This window comes from Panulirus ornatus, chromosome 58 (assembly GCF_036320965.1).
Source record: "Panulirus ornatus isolate Po-2019 chromosome 58, ASM3632096v1, whole genome shotgun sequence".
Classification (NCBI taxonomy): Eukaryota; Metazoa; Arthropoda; class Malacostraca; order Decapoda; family Palinuridae; genus Panulirus; species Panulirus ornatus.
In genome coordinates this window covers 6,103,578-6,120,821 of record NC_092281.1, presented here as the reverse complement: position 1 = coordinate 6,120,821, position 17,244 = coordinate 6,103,578, and the positions used below count along the sequence as shown (strand labels likewise).

The following is a 17,244-nucleotide window of genomic DNA, read 5'->3' as shown; positions in this document are numbered from 1 at the left end:
TTACCAAATCCTTCCATGTGTTAAGAAGGCTGCTGAATAGAAAGTGCTTCGTCTTATTCGCAGTAAACGCTTGCCCACGAATTTTTGTATATTACTACCAATGAAAGGAGACGAGTCAATTCTTAAGTTAATGAATAGATAATGATTCTAAAAGTTTGATAATTTTGAATACTTGTGTCAGATCACCTCTTAAGCTTCTCTTTTCTAAGTAAGTACATTCAAGTTCTTTAATCTGCTCTCACAGGACTTGTACCTCAGCCTTGGAATCATCCTCGTAGCTCGACACTACACTCTCTCTACTGTTTTTCTTTTCTTTAGGTAAGGTGACCAAAACTGAACACAATATTAAAGATGGGAACAATCCAGTGAATTATGTACAGTAAGGATGATATACCTGAACTGAAATTTGAAAACCCTCTCCATAATTTTGTTTCTTCTTTTCACTGTTTCTTTGCACTGTTTACTTGGTTTTAGGTCACCACTGATTATCACATCAAAGTCTTTTTTCTCATTTGCCTTTTTCAGTTCAAGAGATTTCATATTGTAGCTTGCCTTTTCGTTTTTGTTACCCATATGTAAAATTTTGCACATATTGATATCAGAATTTATTTGCCACGTACGAGCCAAGACCATCAGTTTGTCTATATCTGTGTGAGGCTGCAGTCGTCCTGGTTCATTTCTTTATATGTTTTTCAGTTTTGAATCATTAGGAAATTCTTTTATCTTGGACTGCATCCCATTATAAATAATATTAGTAAAATGAGAAAGAGAACCGGTTCCAAGACTGATCCTTGTAACACTCCATGTGTTACGTGTAAACATTCTGAGGCTTGACCGTTGATCGCAGCTCCTTGTTAGCGGCCAGTCGACAAAGTTTCTATTCACTGACGTACAACCCCATCAATACCATGTGGCTTAACTTTTGCAAGTAACCTCTGATGCAGAGCTTTATCAAATGCTTTTTAATAATCTAGATAAATGACATCAAGTGTTTGAAATTAACACGAATCTTATAAAATATAATTCTATGATACTTTTATCATTGCCACTGAAATGTAGACTTCAAAGAAGAGAAAAGTTCTTTGGCAAGGTATCAAATGCGACTTTTTACTCGCGGCATAACCACAAACAGCAGGTTGAGTTCGGTGACACCTCTATATCTATCTGTATATAATCTGTCTATCTCTTTATCTATGTATGTATATATATACATATATATATATATATATATATATATATATATATATATATATATATATATATATATATATATATATATATATATATATATACAAAAAAGAGGTAGTAAAAGCATTGCGGAAGATGAAAGCCGGCAAGGCGGCGGGTTTGAATGCTATGGCAGTGGAATTTATTAAAAAATGGGGTGACTGTATTGTTGACTGGTTGGTAAGGTTATTTAATGTATGACTCATTGTGAGGTGCCAGAGGATTGGCGGAATGCGTGCATAGTGCCATTGTACAAAGGCAAAGGGGATAAAAGTGAGTGTTGTTGAGAACATTATCTCGGAAAGCAAAAATGGGTATGTTTGAAGGAATAGTGGTTCCAACAATGTTGTATGGTTGCGAGGCGTGGGCTATGGATAGAATTGTGCGCAGGAGGATGGATGCGCTGGAAATGAGATGTTTGAGGACAATGTATGGTGTGAGGTGGTTTGATCGAGTATGTAACGTAAGGGTAAGAGAGATGTGTGGAAATAAAATGAGCGTGGTTGAGAGAGCAGAAGAGGGTGTTTTGAAATGGTTTGGGCACATGGAGAGAATGAGTGAGGAAAGATTGACCAAGAGGATATATGTGTCGGAGGTGGAGGGAAGGAGAAGTGGGTGACCAAAATGGAGTTGGAAAGATGGAGTGAAAATGATTTTGTGTGATCGGGGCTTGAACATGCAGGAGGGTGAAAGGAGGGCAAGGAATAGAGTGAACTGGATCGATGTGGTATACCGGGGTTGACGTGCTGTCAGTGGATTGAATCAGGGCATGTGAAGCGTCTGGGGTAAACCATGGAAAGCTGTGTAGGTATGTATATTTGCGTGTGTGGACGTATGTATATACATGTGTATGGGGTGGGTTGGGCCATTTCTTTCGTCTGTTTCCTTGCGCTACCTCGCAAACGCGGGAGACAGCGACAAAGCAAAAAAAAAAAAAAAAAAAAATATATATATATATATATATATATATATATATATATATATATATATATATATATATATATATATATATATATATATATATATATATATGACCGCAGTCATATACAGTAAATGATGCAGCATTTTTTATGCCTGTTACTGACATATTTGTGGTTTTGTCAGTGCTGATAATGTAACCCCTTTCTCGTAACTGTTTACTTATCACAAAATCTCATGCAGTTCCTCTTATTATCGTTTGTTGTCAAGGGTCAGATATTCCATTTAAAAGCATTCAATTAGGATTATGAACATTTCCTTAGGCCAAATATCTTGTCTACATTCTTACACTCGCCACAGGTTTAGGATTACTGTTTGCATCACATACGGGACTGTACCCCTCTCACAGCAAGGATTTTTTTTTGTCGTCTTGCCCCATCCCGCACCCAGCCAATGCTACGACCATCGACCTTGGCCACCATGATCCTGTTGTGGCTCAGGTTCGAGTATATAAAGCTCGTCTGCAGCAGATGTCCACCATCCTCAGCTGATCCTCACACCGACAACATGAAGTTTGTGAGTACGGTAGAGGATTATTGGTCTTCACCTCTGAATTATGTTGGAGTGATATAGCATATAGCATTTTGTATAGCACTACATAGTGGTACCTCCGTTTGTTAGTACTGCAACTACTACTACAGCAGTATTATAAGAACATTGGCTCCTACTGCAGTGGATAAGCGTGCATTAGAGATGTTGAGAATGTTGCTGTACTAAAGTACCGTAACCACGACGACCCAGAGCATTATCTTCTTGACCATTTTGGTTCTCTATATATAACTGAGAAAGTTGTATCTTTCCACTGCTGTATAGAGAACACTTTAGTAAGTTTTTGTTTAGATTTTAATCACCAGAGTAGTTTGGAGGTTTCCAAATCCAGGATTGTGTCTTTATCTTTTTAAATAAGCTTATATCATTGCCTTCATTCAGTAGTTTCTGTACCCAGTTTATTTCCTTCCATTGGCTTTTGCTTGAACATTCTACTGACGGCTTTTAGATGGGATATGAATTGTCGTCGGATCATATTTTTCTATGAGACTCTCTCTCTTGTTTCATTTACGTTTTATCAGAATATATCATACTAGAGTTTTGATCAAAAGATCAGTTTATGTTAGCCTCTTTCTCCCTTTTGATCTGTAGCGAATCTCTATGGTATGTACTCTTCATATATTCAATGCTTGTTGAGAATTTCGCTCTGTTGTTAGGCTTTTTGACCCTCATGATATTTTTACTGAGCACACATATATGATGGAATTAATTTTTTGCCCATTAATTCTCACAGTTCCTACCTTCATGATAGCCTCAACTCTCCTTCTAAAAGAGGACAGATTGAAATGACAGTTTGGATTATCAAACATTAATGAAATTAGAAGCATTACATTCCCGTAAATGTTGGTCAGATGTCATGACACTCGCCCACATCAGGCACCATACTGGATGTTCAGCTACATTCATTATTCTCATATTTCTCAGCACCATTTTAGCTGATATTTGCTATCCATCTATCCCTAATTTCTAGACTTTAGTTTCATCAGTAGAGTCTATAGTTTAGTATATTTCTCAATGTATATCAAGAGGTCCTCTGTCTCTCCAGTACATGTACTGATGCACATTCCTTATGAACATGATGCACCTCTGGCGAGTAATGATAAAGTTGATGTTTTATCCAAAATACAGAGCTTGAGAGTGGGAGATTTTAGATCTGTTTGTCACAGGCATTAATTGATTCATTGTCTATCAATCAAGATTAATTAACGATTTAGTAGAAGACATTTTTGAGGCGGAAATTTACCAAAAATCTATTATAATCCATACTGGATGAACTTTTTCTGTCAAATGATACACGAATATTTAATGGCAGTTCATTGTTTACATGGATCATGCGATTAAACGAACGGTCATGAATTTATTTGAATATCAGTGCAAGAAGTAATGAAAACTCTAGTTTCTTGCCATCACATTAAATATCACGTCTCATTTATTAGGTTTAAGAATAATGAAGGTAACAATATAATGTCTGCTTCTCCTTATTGTATTTAACTGAAGAGATGAAGGATACTGCACACTTTGCTTACAAGTTGGTGGTCGTCCCAACACAGGTGCTCCTCGCTTGCTTGGTCGCCCTGGCCGCTGCCGCTCCTCAACGTGACGAATCGGAAGCAGAGGTTTTGAGTGACGTACGCAGCGACTCTGGAGATGGCAACTTCGCATACCAGTTCGAAACCAGCAACGGAATCTACCAGGAGACGATCGGTACCCCAGGCTCAGAGGGCCAGAGCAACAAGGCGGGATCCTTCAGGTAGGCTACGGGTACTGGTTGTTGGTGTGTGTTGATATTACAGTCTTGTCTGTCATGGTGTCAGTTGGATGGAACGTTTATATGTCAGTGTTTCTCCTAAAGTATTATGATTCCTTCCTCAGGTTTACACTTCCTGATGGCACCGTCGCTGAGGTTCGCTTCATTGCTGACGAGAACGGCTACCAACCCGAGTCCAACTTGATCCCCACACCCCACCCACTTCCCGCCCACGCCATTGAACAGATCCGCTTCGCTGAAGAACAGCGCGCTCGGGGCATCACATTCGAAAAATAATTAGGCGTTTGACTTACTTATCGATCATTTTACAGTCCTCTACCCTTCCCTGTATATACTGAACTCGTGTCCACAGTTTTGGGGTGTCCTCCAGCTTGCCAGACTTCATGACTCAATCTTAAGACATGGCAAATGTACAATAAATATCATATACGCATAATTCTCGATTCAATTCACATACATATTCCTATGTGTAGCATTGCCAGTCAGGCTTAATGGGTAGCTAATCTTAGTTGATATGCAAACTTCGGAAGAAGTTTTTTTTTTTCAATCAAAAACCTGTATGATTAGTAAGAATGATCAAAAATGAAATGAATTGAAAATCACGAAACATAAAGTAACCTAATATGGAAAATATATCCGGCCTATTGTAACCGTTGTATGGCTACTTTATGAAGGATTATGGTGCTCGGAATACGTTCCTAAGCTGGACTTAGATAAGACAGACTATGTGATATGTATACCTTGGAGGTTGTAGTCTTCAAGCCTTAACACTAGTGAAGTTCTCGCAAATATGATAAATAAATGGAGGTGGCTGCCAGTGGTGGAAGTTGAGGTCTTATACATACTTCCCCACATGTCTTATAAAGATCTATATTACTTGTAACATATCCCTCGTTAAACATTATTATCATTGAATGTGGTTATTCCTAGCGGTGCTTTGACGTAATGAAATGTAGGTGGAAAAGAATAACTAGTATCAGTGTAACGTTTACTAGCAGGAGGTTAGAGGCAGTAAGAACTGCTCGTGTATTTTGTTCCAGAAGCAGCAGCAGCAGCAGCAACACTTGATGACCCTGGAACTAGCTTGTTAAGGGCAGTAAGAGTTGCTTGTATCCAGATTGTTCCAGCAGCACCAGCACTAGATGACCTCGGTACCGGACTGTGAGAGGTGTCTGTGTGCTAATTGCTCCAGCAAAAGCAAAATTGGATAGTTCAGACCGAGTAATGGGCTGTTAACGGGAAGAGTACGTGCATTTGTACCGTCTGCTACAGCAGCAGTAACATATGAAATATCTGTTCTGTTCGCTTATATATTTTCTTATCAAATAGTGATATTCGCTAAGGACTGGTCGAAAATAATAATTGAGGTTAATATCACTAGAGGCTCACTAATAAAAGTATCTTTACATGTTATCTAATGATGATAAAGAAGCAGAGTGTAACACAGATCTGGCGAATTGGTTCAACTTCAACAATTATTCATAGGGTACAATACATTTTATCTCCACGAAGTTGTATGTGTCTTCTTTCATGACAGTTTGTTCATCAAAATGACCATTCGTTGGAGATCTATTCTGGTGGCGTAAGAGCTCATGATGGTCGTCTTGGATATCAAGGATTCCTACCCGCTTGAAGAAACATCATCACAAACCTCGAAGAAAATCTGTCTGCAGTAAAAGCTCAGCAGAAACCATTCCAGCAAGGTCAAGCGTTCTGCCATATTCACTACGAACCAAAAGTCATGAGAGATCTCGATGGCCACTTCGTATTGCTCAGGAGGATTCAATGAAAAGGAAAAATGTTCCAGAAGGACTTTTTATATGCACAGAGATAGAAGGGAAGTCTGGGCTCCACAGGCATAATGGAAGGAGACTAAAGCTGCAGAGATCAGTGACTGATTTAAAAGATGTATTAATGATGAGACGAGAGCAATATGGGCTCTGGACGAGATGGTCATCTTAGAGTCATCCTCTTGTGAGAACAGTAAAGATGGTGAATGTAATACAGGTGATGTGGAAGAAGATGGGATCACTAAATGGCCATCGTTCTCTCTTTCACCATTTGAGAGAACAAGGAGGAAGATATTGAACCCAAAATTCACTGTAGTACTTATCAGCTGCACAGTTAGCGATCGCTACATAACTTAAGAAGTTAGAAACAGTCACCTTGTACAAATACAAGGGAATTGAAACAGCATCAGACCACTAGGTCCTTTCGCGGCTGTTTGTGATATTGGAAGATATGAGAAACTCACATATCAATGTGGTAAAAGTTAGAAGGTATACATATAGTTCAAAGAGAATGACCTGCAAATTATCAATGTAAATAAGAAGGAACAAATAATGTAAGTCGTGGGCTTGAAGCGAAATATTCATCGAGTCTATTCTTATAGGTATCTATAGATCTGCTTTCAACCTCTCTAATTACCAAATCCTTCCATGTGTTAAGAAGGCTGGTGAATAGAAAGTGCTTCGTCTTATTCGCAGTAAACGCTTGTCCACGAATTTTTATCTATTACTACCAATGAAAGCAGACGAGTCAATTCTTAAGTTAATGAATAGATAATGATTCTAAAAGTTTGATAATTTTGAATACTTGTGTCAGATCACCTCTTAAGCTTCTATTTTCTAAGCTAAGTACATTCAAGATCTTTAATCTACTCTCACAGGACTTGTACCTCAGCCTTGGAATCATCCTCGTAGCTCGACACTACACTCTCTCTACTGTTTTTCTTTTCTTTAGGTAAGGTGACCAAAACTGAACACAATATTAAAGATGGGAACAATCCAGTGAATTATGTATAGTAAGGATGATATACCTGAACTGAAATTTGAAAACCCTCTCCATAAATCCAAGAATTCTCTTTCTTCTTTTCACTGTTTCTTTGCACTGTTTACTTGGTTTTAGGTCACCACTGATTATCACATCAAAGTCTTTTTCCTCATTGCCTTTTTCAGTTCAAGAGATTTCATATTGTAGCTTGCCTTTTCGTTTTTGTTACCCATATGTAAAATTTTGCACATATTGATATCAGAATTTATTTGCCACGTACGAGCCAAGTCCATCAGTTTGTCTATATCTGTGTGAGGCTGCAGACGTCCTGGTTCATTTCTTTATATGTTTTTCAGTTTTGAATCATTAGGAAATTCTTTTATCTTGGACTGCATCCCATTATAAATAATATTAGTAAAATGAGAAAGAGAACCGGTTCCAAGACTGATCCTTGTAACACTCCATGTGTTACGTGTAAACATTCTGAGGCTTGACCGTTGATCGCAGCTCCTTGTTAGCGGCCAGTCGACAAAGTTTCTATTTACCGACGTACAACCCCATCAATACCATGTGGCTTAACTTTTGTAAGTAACCTCTGATGCAGAGCTTTATCAAATGCTTTTTAATAATCTAGATAAATGACATCAAGTGTTTGAAATTAACACGAATCTTATAAAATATAATTCTATGATACTTTTATCATTACCATTGAAATGTAGACTTCAAAGGAGCGAAAAGTTCTTTGACGAGCCATCAAAGGCGACTTTTCACTCGCAGCATAACCACAAACAGCAGGTTGAGTTCGGTGACACCTCTATAAGCGTCTATCTATCTTTATATAAATATATATATATATATATATACGAATAAAGTGCATATGAGCGCGCACCTTCATAGAACATACAAACCTCCAACAGCCAGGATCGAACCCGGGACCCCTGTGCAAGAGGCAGGCATGTAACCGCTAGGCTATGGGCCTGGCTATGGCCAGTCCCATAGCCTAGCGCTTACATGCCTGCCTCTTGCACAGGGGTCCCGGGTTCGTTCGAACCTGGCTGTTGGAGTTTTGTATTATATATATATATATATATATATATATATATATATATATATATATATATATATATATATATATATATATATATATATATATATATATATATATGTATAATGACCCAAGTCATATACAATAAATGATGCAGCAATTTTTATGCCTGTTACTGATATATTTGCGGTTTTGTCATTGCTCATAATGTAACCCCTTTCTCGTAACTGTATACTTATCACAAAATCTCATGCAGTTCCTCATATTATCGTTTGCTTTCAAGGGTCAGATATTCCACTTAGAAACATTCCATCAGGATTGTGAACATCTTAGGCCAAATATCTTGTCTACATTCTTACACTCGCCACAGGTTTAGGATTACTGTTTGCATCACATACGGGACTGTACCCCTCTCACAGCAAGGATTTTTTTTTTTTTTTTTTGGCGTCTTGCCCCATCCCGCACCCAGCCAATGCTACGACCATCGACCTTGGCCACCATGATCCTGTTGTGGCTCAGGTTCGAGTATATAAAGCTCGTCTGCAGCAGATGTCCACCATCCTCAGCTGATCCTCACACCGACAACATGAAGTTTGTGAGTTTGTGTCTTCATCTCTGAATTATGTTGGAGTGATATAGCATATAGCATTCTGTATAGCACTACATAGTGGTACCTCCGTTTGTTAGTACTGCGACTACTACTACAGCTGTATTATAAGAACATTGGCTCCTGCTGCAGTGGATAAGCGTGCATTAGAGATGTTGAGAATGTTGCTGTACTAAAGTACCGTAACCAGGACGACCCAGAGCATTATCTTCTTGACCATTTTGGTTCTCTGTATATAACTGAGAAAGTTGTATCTTTCCACTGCTGTATAGAGAACACTTTAGTCAGTTTTTGTTTAGATTTTAATCACCAGAGTAGTTTGGAGGTTTCCAAATCCAGGATTGTGTCTTTATCTTTTTAAATAAGCGTATATCATTGCCTTCATTCAGTAGTTTCTGTACCCAGTTTATTTCCTTCCATTGGCTTTTGCTTGAACATTCTACTGACGGCTTTTAGATGGGATATGAATTGTTGTCGGATCATATTTTTGTATGAAACTCTCTCTCTTGTTTCATTTACGTTTTATCAGAATATATCATACTAGAGTTTTGATCAAAAGATCAGTTTATGTTAGCCTCTTTCTCCCTTTGATCTGTAGCGAATCTCTATGGTATGTACTCTTCATATATGTCAATGCTTGTTGAGAATTTCGCTCTGTTGTTAGGCTTTTGGACCCTCATGATATTTTTACTGAGCACACATATATGATGGAATTAATTTTTTGCCCATTAATTCTCACAGTTTCTACCTTCATGATAGCCTCAACTCTCCTTCTAAAAGAGGACAGATTGAAATGACAGTTTGGATTATCAAACATTAATGAAATTAGAAGCATTACATTCCCGTAAATGTTGGTCAGATGTCATGACACTCGCCCACATCAGGCACCATACTGGATGTTCAGCTACATTCATTATTCTCATATTTCTCAACACCATTTTAGCTGATATTTGCTATCCATCTATCCCTAATTTCTAGACTTTAGTTTCATCAGTAGAGTCTATAGTTTAGTATATTTCTCAATGTATATCAAGAGGTCCTCTGTCTCTCCAGTACATGTACTGATGCACATTCCTTATGAACATGATGCACCTCTGGCGAGTAATGATAAAGTTGATGTTTTATCCAAAATACAGAGCTTGAGAGTGGGAGATTTTAGATCTGTTTGTCACAGGCATTAATTGATTCATTGTCTATCAATCAAGATTAATTAACGATTTAGTAGAAGACATTTTTGAGGCGGAAATTTACCAAAAATCTATTATAATCCATACTGGATGAACTTTTTCTGTCAAATGATACACGAATATTTAATGGCAGTTCATTGTTTACATGGATCATGCGATTAAACGAACGGTCATGAATTTGTTTGAATACCAGTGTAAGAAGTAATGAAAACTCTAGTTTCTTGCCATCACGTTAAATATCACGCCTCATTTATTAGGTTTAAGAATAATGAAGGTAACAAGATAATGTCTGCTTCTCCTTATTGTATTTAACTGAAGAGATGAAGGATACTGCACACTTTGCTTACAAGTTGGTGGTCGTCCCAACACAGGTGCTCCTCGCTTGCTTGGTCGCCCTGGCCGCTGCCGCTCCTCAACGTGACGAATCGGAAGCAGAGGTTTTGAGTGACGTACGCAGCGACTCTGGAGATGGCAACTTCGCATACCAGTTCGAAACCAGCAACGGAATCTACCAGGAGACGATCGGTACCCCAGGCTCAGAGGGCCAGAGCAACAAGGCGGGATCCTTCAGGTAGGCTACGGGTACTGGTTGTTGGTGTGTGTTGATATTACAGTCTTGTCTGTCATGGTGTCAGTTGGATGGAACGTTTATATGTCAGTGTTTCTCCTAAAGTATTATGATTCCTTCCTCAGGTTTACACTTCCTGATGGCACCGTCGCTGAGGTTCGCTTCATTGCTGACGAGAACGGCTACCAACCCGAGTCCAACTTGATCCCCACACCCCACCCACTTCCCGCCCACGCCATTGAACAGATCCGCTTCGCTGAAGAACAGCGCGCTCGGGGCATCACATATGAAAAATAATTAGGCATTTGACTTATCGATCATTTTGTATATTTTTCGACGTTCTCCCATATACTGAAATTGTATCTAAATGTCTGGAGTGTGATCTAACCTGCCAGCCGTAATGATCCATTCTGACAATGTCGCAAGTGTGAAATAATAAATAGGATTGCATATTACCTTATTTGTTTAACCTATATTTATTTTATGTGTCTACATATCGTGCATGATGTGAAGAGCAGTCGTTTGGATTAGTGAAAAATTAAGAATCTGGCAACTAGGCGGAATTATGTTAAATTGATAAATGATAAAGTATTTTGGTGTTTAGTGGTGGGTCAATATTCTGAATCATGTTGTTTTCATGATTAGTGTGCTCGCATTTTGCATGTGGTATTTCTCCCTATCATATTCTTCAGAACTCCCACATCTACCTGTTAGGCAGGTGTCATTTGGTTCCTATAGAACACTTTGCGTGTGGTGCCTGAGTGTTGCTAATATGGTTGTGTGAAAGTCTGGTTTGAAGAAACTTTCCTATTTTACTGTCATTTAAAGAGTTTGGGAATCCACTATTTGCTAATACTTGTTTTGATTTTGAATTCCATGATGACTGACAACCCGAGACAGCAGCGTCAGTGGGCTGTGTTAAGGTATATCCTGATGACGCTGAGGTTGTACTTACGTGCACATGTACTGTGTTCGCATTGAGGCCCCCTCCCAGGCCTGTGATATTTCATTTGCCGTTGTGGTCTTTGATATCAGCATCACCGTTGTCATCAATATTCATACTTCTTGTAGAACTGATTCACAACAGAATCAACCAAACATTCTATTCTGATCCAAACATTCCACTTCCACATCGTATGCAGACCTCATACAGCACATTCAAGATGGCACGGACCAACCACAGCCCACGATATAAACTATATAAACTATAAATATTGGTTGACTAACCTCAGCGCCGACTGCCAGGACAGAGTCATCCTCGAAGACCAGTTATTTACAGCTCTACAGTGGAACTCCCCCTGGGAGCTTTTGTCCAACCATCCTTCTTGAATCTCCTCATAAATGACCTCCCTCCACAACTCTGCAAACCACAAGGTGAACGTTCTCTCATCTGCAGATATTACAGCTCCCCAGCATGACGCAGACAGAATACCTGCAGCACATTATTAGGACACTGGCCTGATCAAGCTTGCTCGAGACAGAATGTCTGCATCTTCACAGAAGTCCGCCGTCACCTTCTTAACCCTTGACAGGCATGAATACAGCCTGCTGTCCCACATTACCCTGAATAACTAACGACTCTCACTCACATGACGCCAATCATCCTAGGTGTCAGACTCGACTGAGACGTGACGTTCACTTTTCACATCATAAGTATCGACACAAAAGCCAATAAACAAACTGGATGCCCTCATCATCTGCAAGAAACATATCTCCTCCACTCTAAACTCTGATCAACAGAGATTTCAACTACAAACATAACATAACCCTCATCTTCATGAATCAGAGCGCTTACACCTACTAGTGGCTACTACACAAGCATAAACATTCATCACCAGCAACACGAAATAGAATTACTTCCACTGCAATCTTACCTTAACATGCTCAGCACTCACACGCATGAGCACAGATCCTCCTCCCCCCAACCAACCAAAGTCAGTACAAAGTCATTCACCAACTTTCACACAGAAAGAAATAGCTCACCTCCACCGTAAACCTCGATCACCTGTGCTTGCAGATCTCACCTAGTCCACCTTCTTGACCCTTAGCGAACACCAGAGTGACAAAACATATGGCATTCATACTGCACTGACTAAACCAACAAATCAACAGCCACCTCCCCCCTAACACCCACCCCCACTCATATACCCAATCTTAAACACCATTCTACCGGACATATACTTATCTAAAACTACACTTCTCAGACAAACACGAGTCACGGTTTCGAGCCTGCACTTTGGACACCGTTCATCTCATCGTTATAAACCGATTTAACATATCACAGAATCCCATTATACCCTTGATACAACTTCCATATTGAAAATACAGAACAAATACGCCTCATCTGCCTCTTCTATGCCTATCATGATAGATACATAACTTTACTACTCTTTCTTACCTGTTGTCCAGGCTGATGGACATGTCTGACTTCCTGTGAGCTTCGGGAGCCCTCATGATGGGATCCTGGGAAGATATAAGTAAACATCATACCGAACGCTCAAATTATCTTGTTAGTTTTATTGCAATCTAATCACTCCACATTTGGCTTTGCATCTTATCAATTTACTTTTAGGTTTTGTGTCATTCCCATTTTGTATGTAAATAGCAGGTACATTAATAGGTACAGTAGGTAGCAGATTCAGTAGCAGGTAAAGTCTCATATCATGTTACTAAAACTTGTTCATTAACTGTTGATTTGATGTTATCTTGCAATCGTTATTCACCTGTTTTGTTGAAAACCCATGTTGACATCCTCCCTACTCCCCACTTCAGCCTTACTCTTGCCCTTCATTCCTTTTTTCTTTCGCATAATTTGACACATTAAACTGGTTCTTTCCTTTTTGAATCTAAATTATTTTCTCTCCAAAATCAGCTGACACTTTATCGTCTTTATATGTTTGGTTAATAAAGATTTAGACAAAACGCATAGATTTTTATACAAAATTATAAATTATATTTGTATCATTATGCATATCGCTTTCTGAGGTCTGAAGCCGGGAGAAAAATTATCGGACATGAATGCTAACCAACTTAATATCATTAAAATCGTAATATTATGAATATGTGAATATTTTTTCAATCCAGAAGTTCGCCAAAATGAATTTGTAGATCTTGATAAGAGTGACTGAGGATATCACATGTATTTAATGGAAACGAAGAAACCTCTCACCATTCCGCTGTTTTTCATCTCACTTTCAGAGGAGTCACCGCTATATCTGAGGGTCGAATAAACAGGTTTTATTTCAAGGTCACGAGGTAACGGTGTAACGGTACGCATAATACGTTTTATGCATGTGTTCCATGTTTGTATGACTAAGTCACGCTTCCTTGCCATTTCACTTTACCTTCTAATCAGATTTTGTATGTAACATCCTTGATCCAGGAAAATTCTGCTGCTGGAAGTAAAAGTGATGTTCGTGTGCCATACCAACACTTGGTAATGATTCAGAAGATGCCTGTTAATGAAGACTGTGTGAGACTGACACATTATGGACGAATCAAAATACGAGGACCACTTCGAACCTCTGTAGATATATTTGGGTTAATGAGACTCGTGCATCTAAGATAAGGTATGTCAAATGATTTCTGACACAGGAGGTCCAAAAGAATTCTCAGCTTAGAGTCAAACACATGGGGAGCCGACCCAATCACCCAGAACACATGGGGAGCCGACCCAATCACCCAGAACACATGGGGAGCCGACCCAATCACCCAGAACACATGGGGAGCCGACCCAATCACCCAGAACACATGGGGAGCCGACCCAATCACCCAGAAATACATAATTCGCATCTTAATGTTCAGGGTTTTACTCCTCTTAATAATGATCTTTTGCTTCTTTCACAATAACGAATATGATCATGTTTCACATAAAATAACTGAACCTAACCTAACCTCAGATATGATATATTGCGACTAAGTTAAGTGTTAAGTTTAGGTTACTTAAATTCATTTTTCATCGTTCCCTAAGCTCATGTGCTTTGTGATGAATGTTGTTTTCTCTTTCATTGTATAATGAGTTTGAATGAATTTGGTGTTGTTTAGCAAAAGGTCAGCTGCCGACTGGCAGAAAGTAGTGGGTGGTGGGAGGCCCCGGTCGGGTAAAACATTATTACAATGAAATACACAGGAATTCAAACTCTAACAGGCCACTGGGTCCTGTCGAGCCAGATTGAGGTAGTGGAACTGAATAGAAATTCACAGATTAGTATGGTAAGAGACAGAGATACAGGTGCAAACTTTGCATGTAGTTAAGGAGGCGTCAGTAATGACACTCGTCGAGTTGAAGTGAAATGTTTATCATTTATTGTTAAACGTATTTATGGTAGTGCTTTCAACTACTGTAATTGGTAGATGATTACATATATGTTAACAACCCTCTTGAAGAAAAATATTACGCATTTTTCAAAGCAAAACTCTTGGCTACGAGTTATCCCTCAGTACTACGAGTCACATCAGATAAATCTAGCCATAAGCAGCTGTTTAGATCGAGATTCCCTTAAACTCTTAAACTTCTCTTTTTCTCAAGTTAAAGAAACATAAACTGTGTGGCCTGCTGCCACAGGATTCGTTCCTCAGTCCAGGAATCATCTTGTCCTTGAAGACTTTGCTGGATACATCTTCCGGAGGACCTACAGCCAGGCGTTGTCCCAGGGGCATGACCGTTTTCAGGGGTGGATGTTCTCAATATAGTCGTCCCCCATCTTGCAACTGCTTAGGGACATGACCTCGGGGGTTCTGGATCACTGATGTTACGACCTTGGAACCGGTGGTTTATTACATTAATTGAATGTGTCAGTCACGTTGTCAGCCTCGGGGCGTTCGCGCCTCTATGATGGAAATGAGGGATTTTGTCCGCCACTTCTTGTCTGGACGACGAAGATTATTTGATCTAGAGACATGAGGTTGTGTCAGGAGCTGATGGTGTCGCCGTCAGAGAGGTCGGCACCCTTCTTAGGTGCTTCCTTTGTGAGGTCTGTGTAATTCCTAAGCCACTTGCTGGCTGCACTAGCTCGAGCTTCTATTGAAATGTTTGCTGTAGATTAATGTCAGTTACGTGATTTTTTCTGATGAATTGGGGTATCAGAGGATGTTGTTCTCACCTGCAGGTTTCCTGTGTACTACTCTGTCAGCAGGTGGCTCTCCAGTACGTGTTCAGTGGTGACTCTCTCTGTTGAGGTTATTGTCGCTGCGGACACACTGAAGGGTGTTACAGGTGACCCATCGGTGAAGCCCTGGCACCTTTAGGGACAGACCTAACTTTGCCTGGGAATGTCTCATCCACTGCAGTACTATGATGAATGAGGTGGAGTTGGGAGGCGAAGGTGAAATATCTTAAGAAACTTACAACGGGGCAGACTAGACAGGTTGTCCGATGCCCCAAAGTAACCATTGTGTGATAGTGACGGCGTACATGAAGAGAACTCTCCCCTCCCCCCCCATGAAAGAGAGAAAAAAAGAGATGAAATGATGCAAAAGAGAAAACAACGACAGCAACAACTAGCGAGGATGAGGGAGGGTTGGGAAAGTGGTGAGGGTCAGTGCATGCGTGCTTACCCCCCAACCTTCCCTCCTCCCTTTCCCTCACACTAATTATAGCCGGGTCAAACGCGCCTCCCACCTGTGCTGCAAACAGAACACGTTGGGTCATGGGATGCGTTGGCGAAGTGAACTCGAGGGGGCGAAGGTTCTGGGAGCGTTGAAGAATGTGTGGAAGGCGAGAACATTATCTCGGAAAGCAAAAATGGGTATGTTTGAAGGAATAGTGGTTCCAACAATGTTATAAGGTTGCGAGGCGTGGGCTATAGATAGGCTTGTGCAGAGGAGGGTGGATGTGTTGGAAATGAGATGTTTGAGGACAATATGTGGTGTGAGGTGGTTTGATCGAGTAAGTAATGAAAGGGTAAGAGAGATGCGTGGTAATAAAAAGAGTGTGGTTGAGAGAGCAGAACAGGGTGTATTGAAATGGTTTGGTCACATGGGGAGAATGAGTGAGAAAAGATTGATAAAGAGGATATATGTGTCAGAGGTGGAGGGAACGAGGAGAAGTGAGAGACCAAATTGGAGGTGGAAGGATGGGTTGAAAAAGATTTTGAGCGATCGGGGCCTAAACATGCAGGAGGGTGAAAGGCGTGCAAGAAATAGAGTGAATTGGAACGATGCGGTATACCGGGGTCGACGTGCTGTCGATGGATTGAACTAGGGTATGTGAAAGTATCTAGGGTAAACCATGGAAAGTTTTGTGGGGCCTGGATGTGGAAAGGGAGCTTTGGTTTTGGTGCATTACACATGACAGCTAGAGACTGAGTGTGAACGAATGTGGCCTTTATTGTCTTTTTCTGGCGCTACCTCGCGCGCTTGCGCGGGGAGGGAGGTTGCCATTTCATGTGTGGCGGGGTGGTGACGAGATTGGCTTTCACTTTATATATACATATATATATATATATATATATATATATATATATATATATATATATATATATATATATATATATATATATATATATATATATATATATATATATATATATATAAAGGTGAAAT

At 39.8% G+C, this 17,244-nt stretch overlaps 3 protein-coding genes across 3 annotated transcripts in view; 2 read left to right on the top strand and 1 right to left on the bottom strand.

Annotated features, from left to right (window-relative positions):
* Nucleotides 1-17,244, bottom strand: part of LOC139766897 (cuticle protein AM1159-like) — an 80,226-nt gene that overhangs the window by 55,333 nt on the left and 7,649 nt on the right. The window lies entirely within an intron of this gene.
* LOC139766894 (cuticle protein AMP1B-like) lies at nt 2,606-4,958 on the top strand. Its single transcript, XM_071695907.1, has 3 exons — nt 2,606-2,721; nt 4,305-4,504; nt 4,627-4,958. The coding sequence occupies exons 1-3, from the start codon at nt 2,626-2,628 to the stop codon at nt 4,796-4,798; spliced, it is 468 nt and encodes a 155-aa protein (XP_071552008.1). The 5' UTR covers nt 2,606-2,625; the 3' UTR covers nt 4,799-4,958.
* On the top strand, nt 8,855-11,153 carry LOC139766763 (cuticle protein AMP1B-like). Its single transcript, XM_071695683.1, has 3 exons — nt 8,855-8,934; nt 10,505-10,704; nt 10,827-11,153. The coding sequence occupies exons 1-3, from the start codon at nt 8,926-8,928 to the stop codon at nt 10,996-10,998; spliced, it is 381 nt and encodes a 126-aa protein (XP_071551784.1). The 5' UTR covers nt 8,855-8,925; the 3' UTR covers nt 10,999-11,153.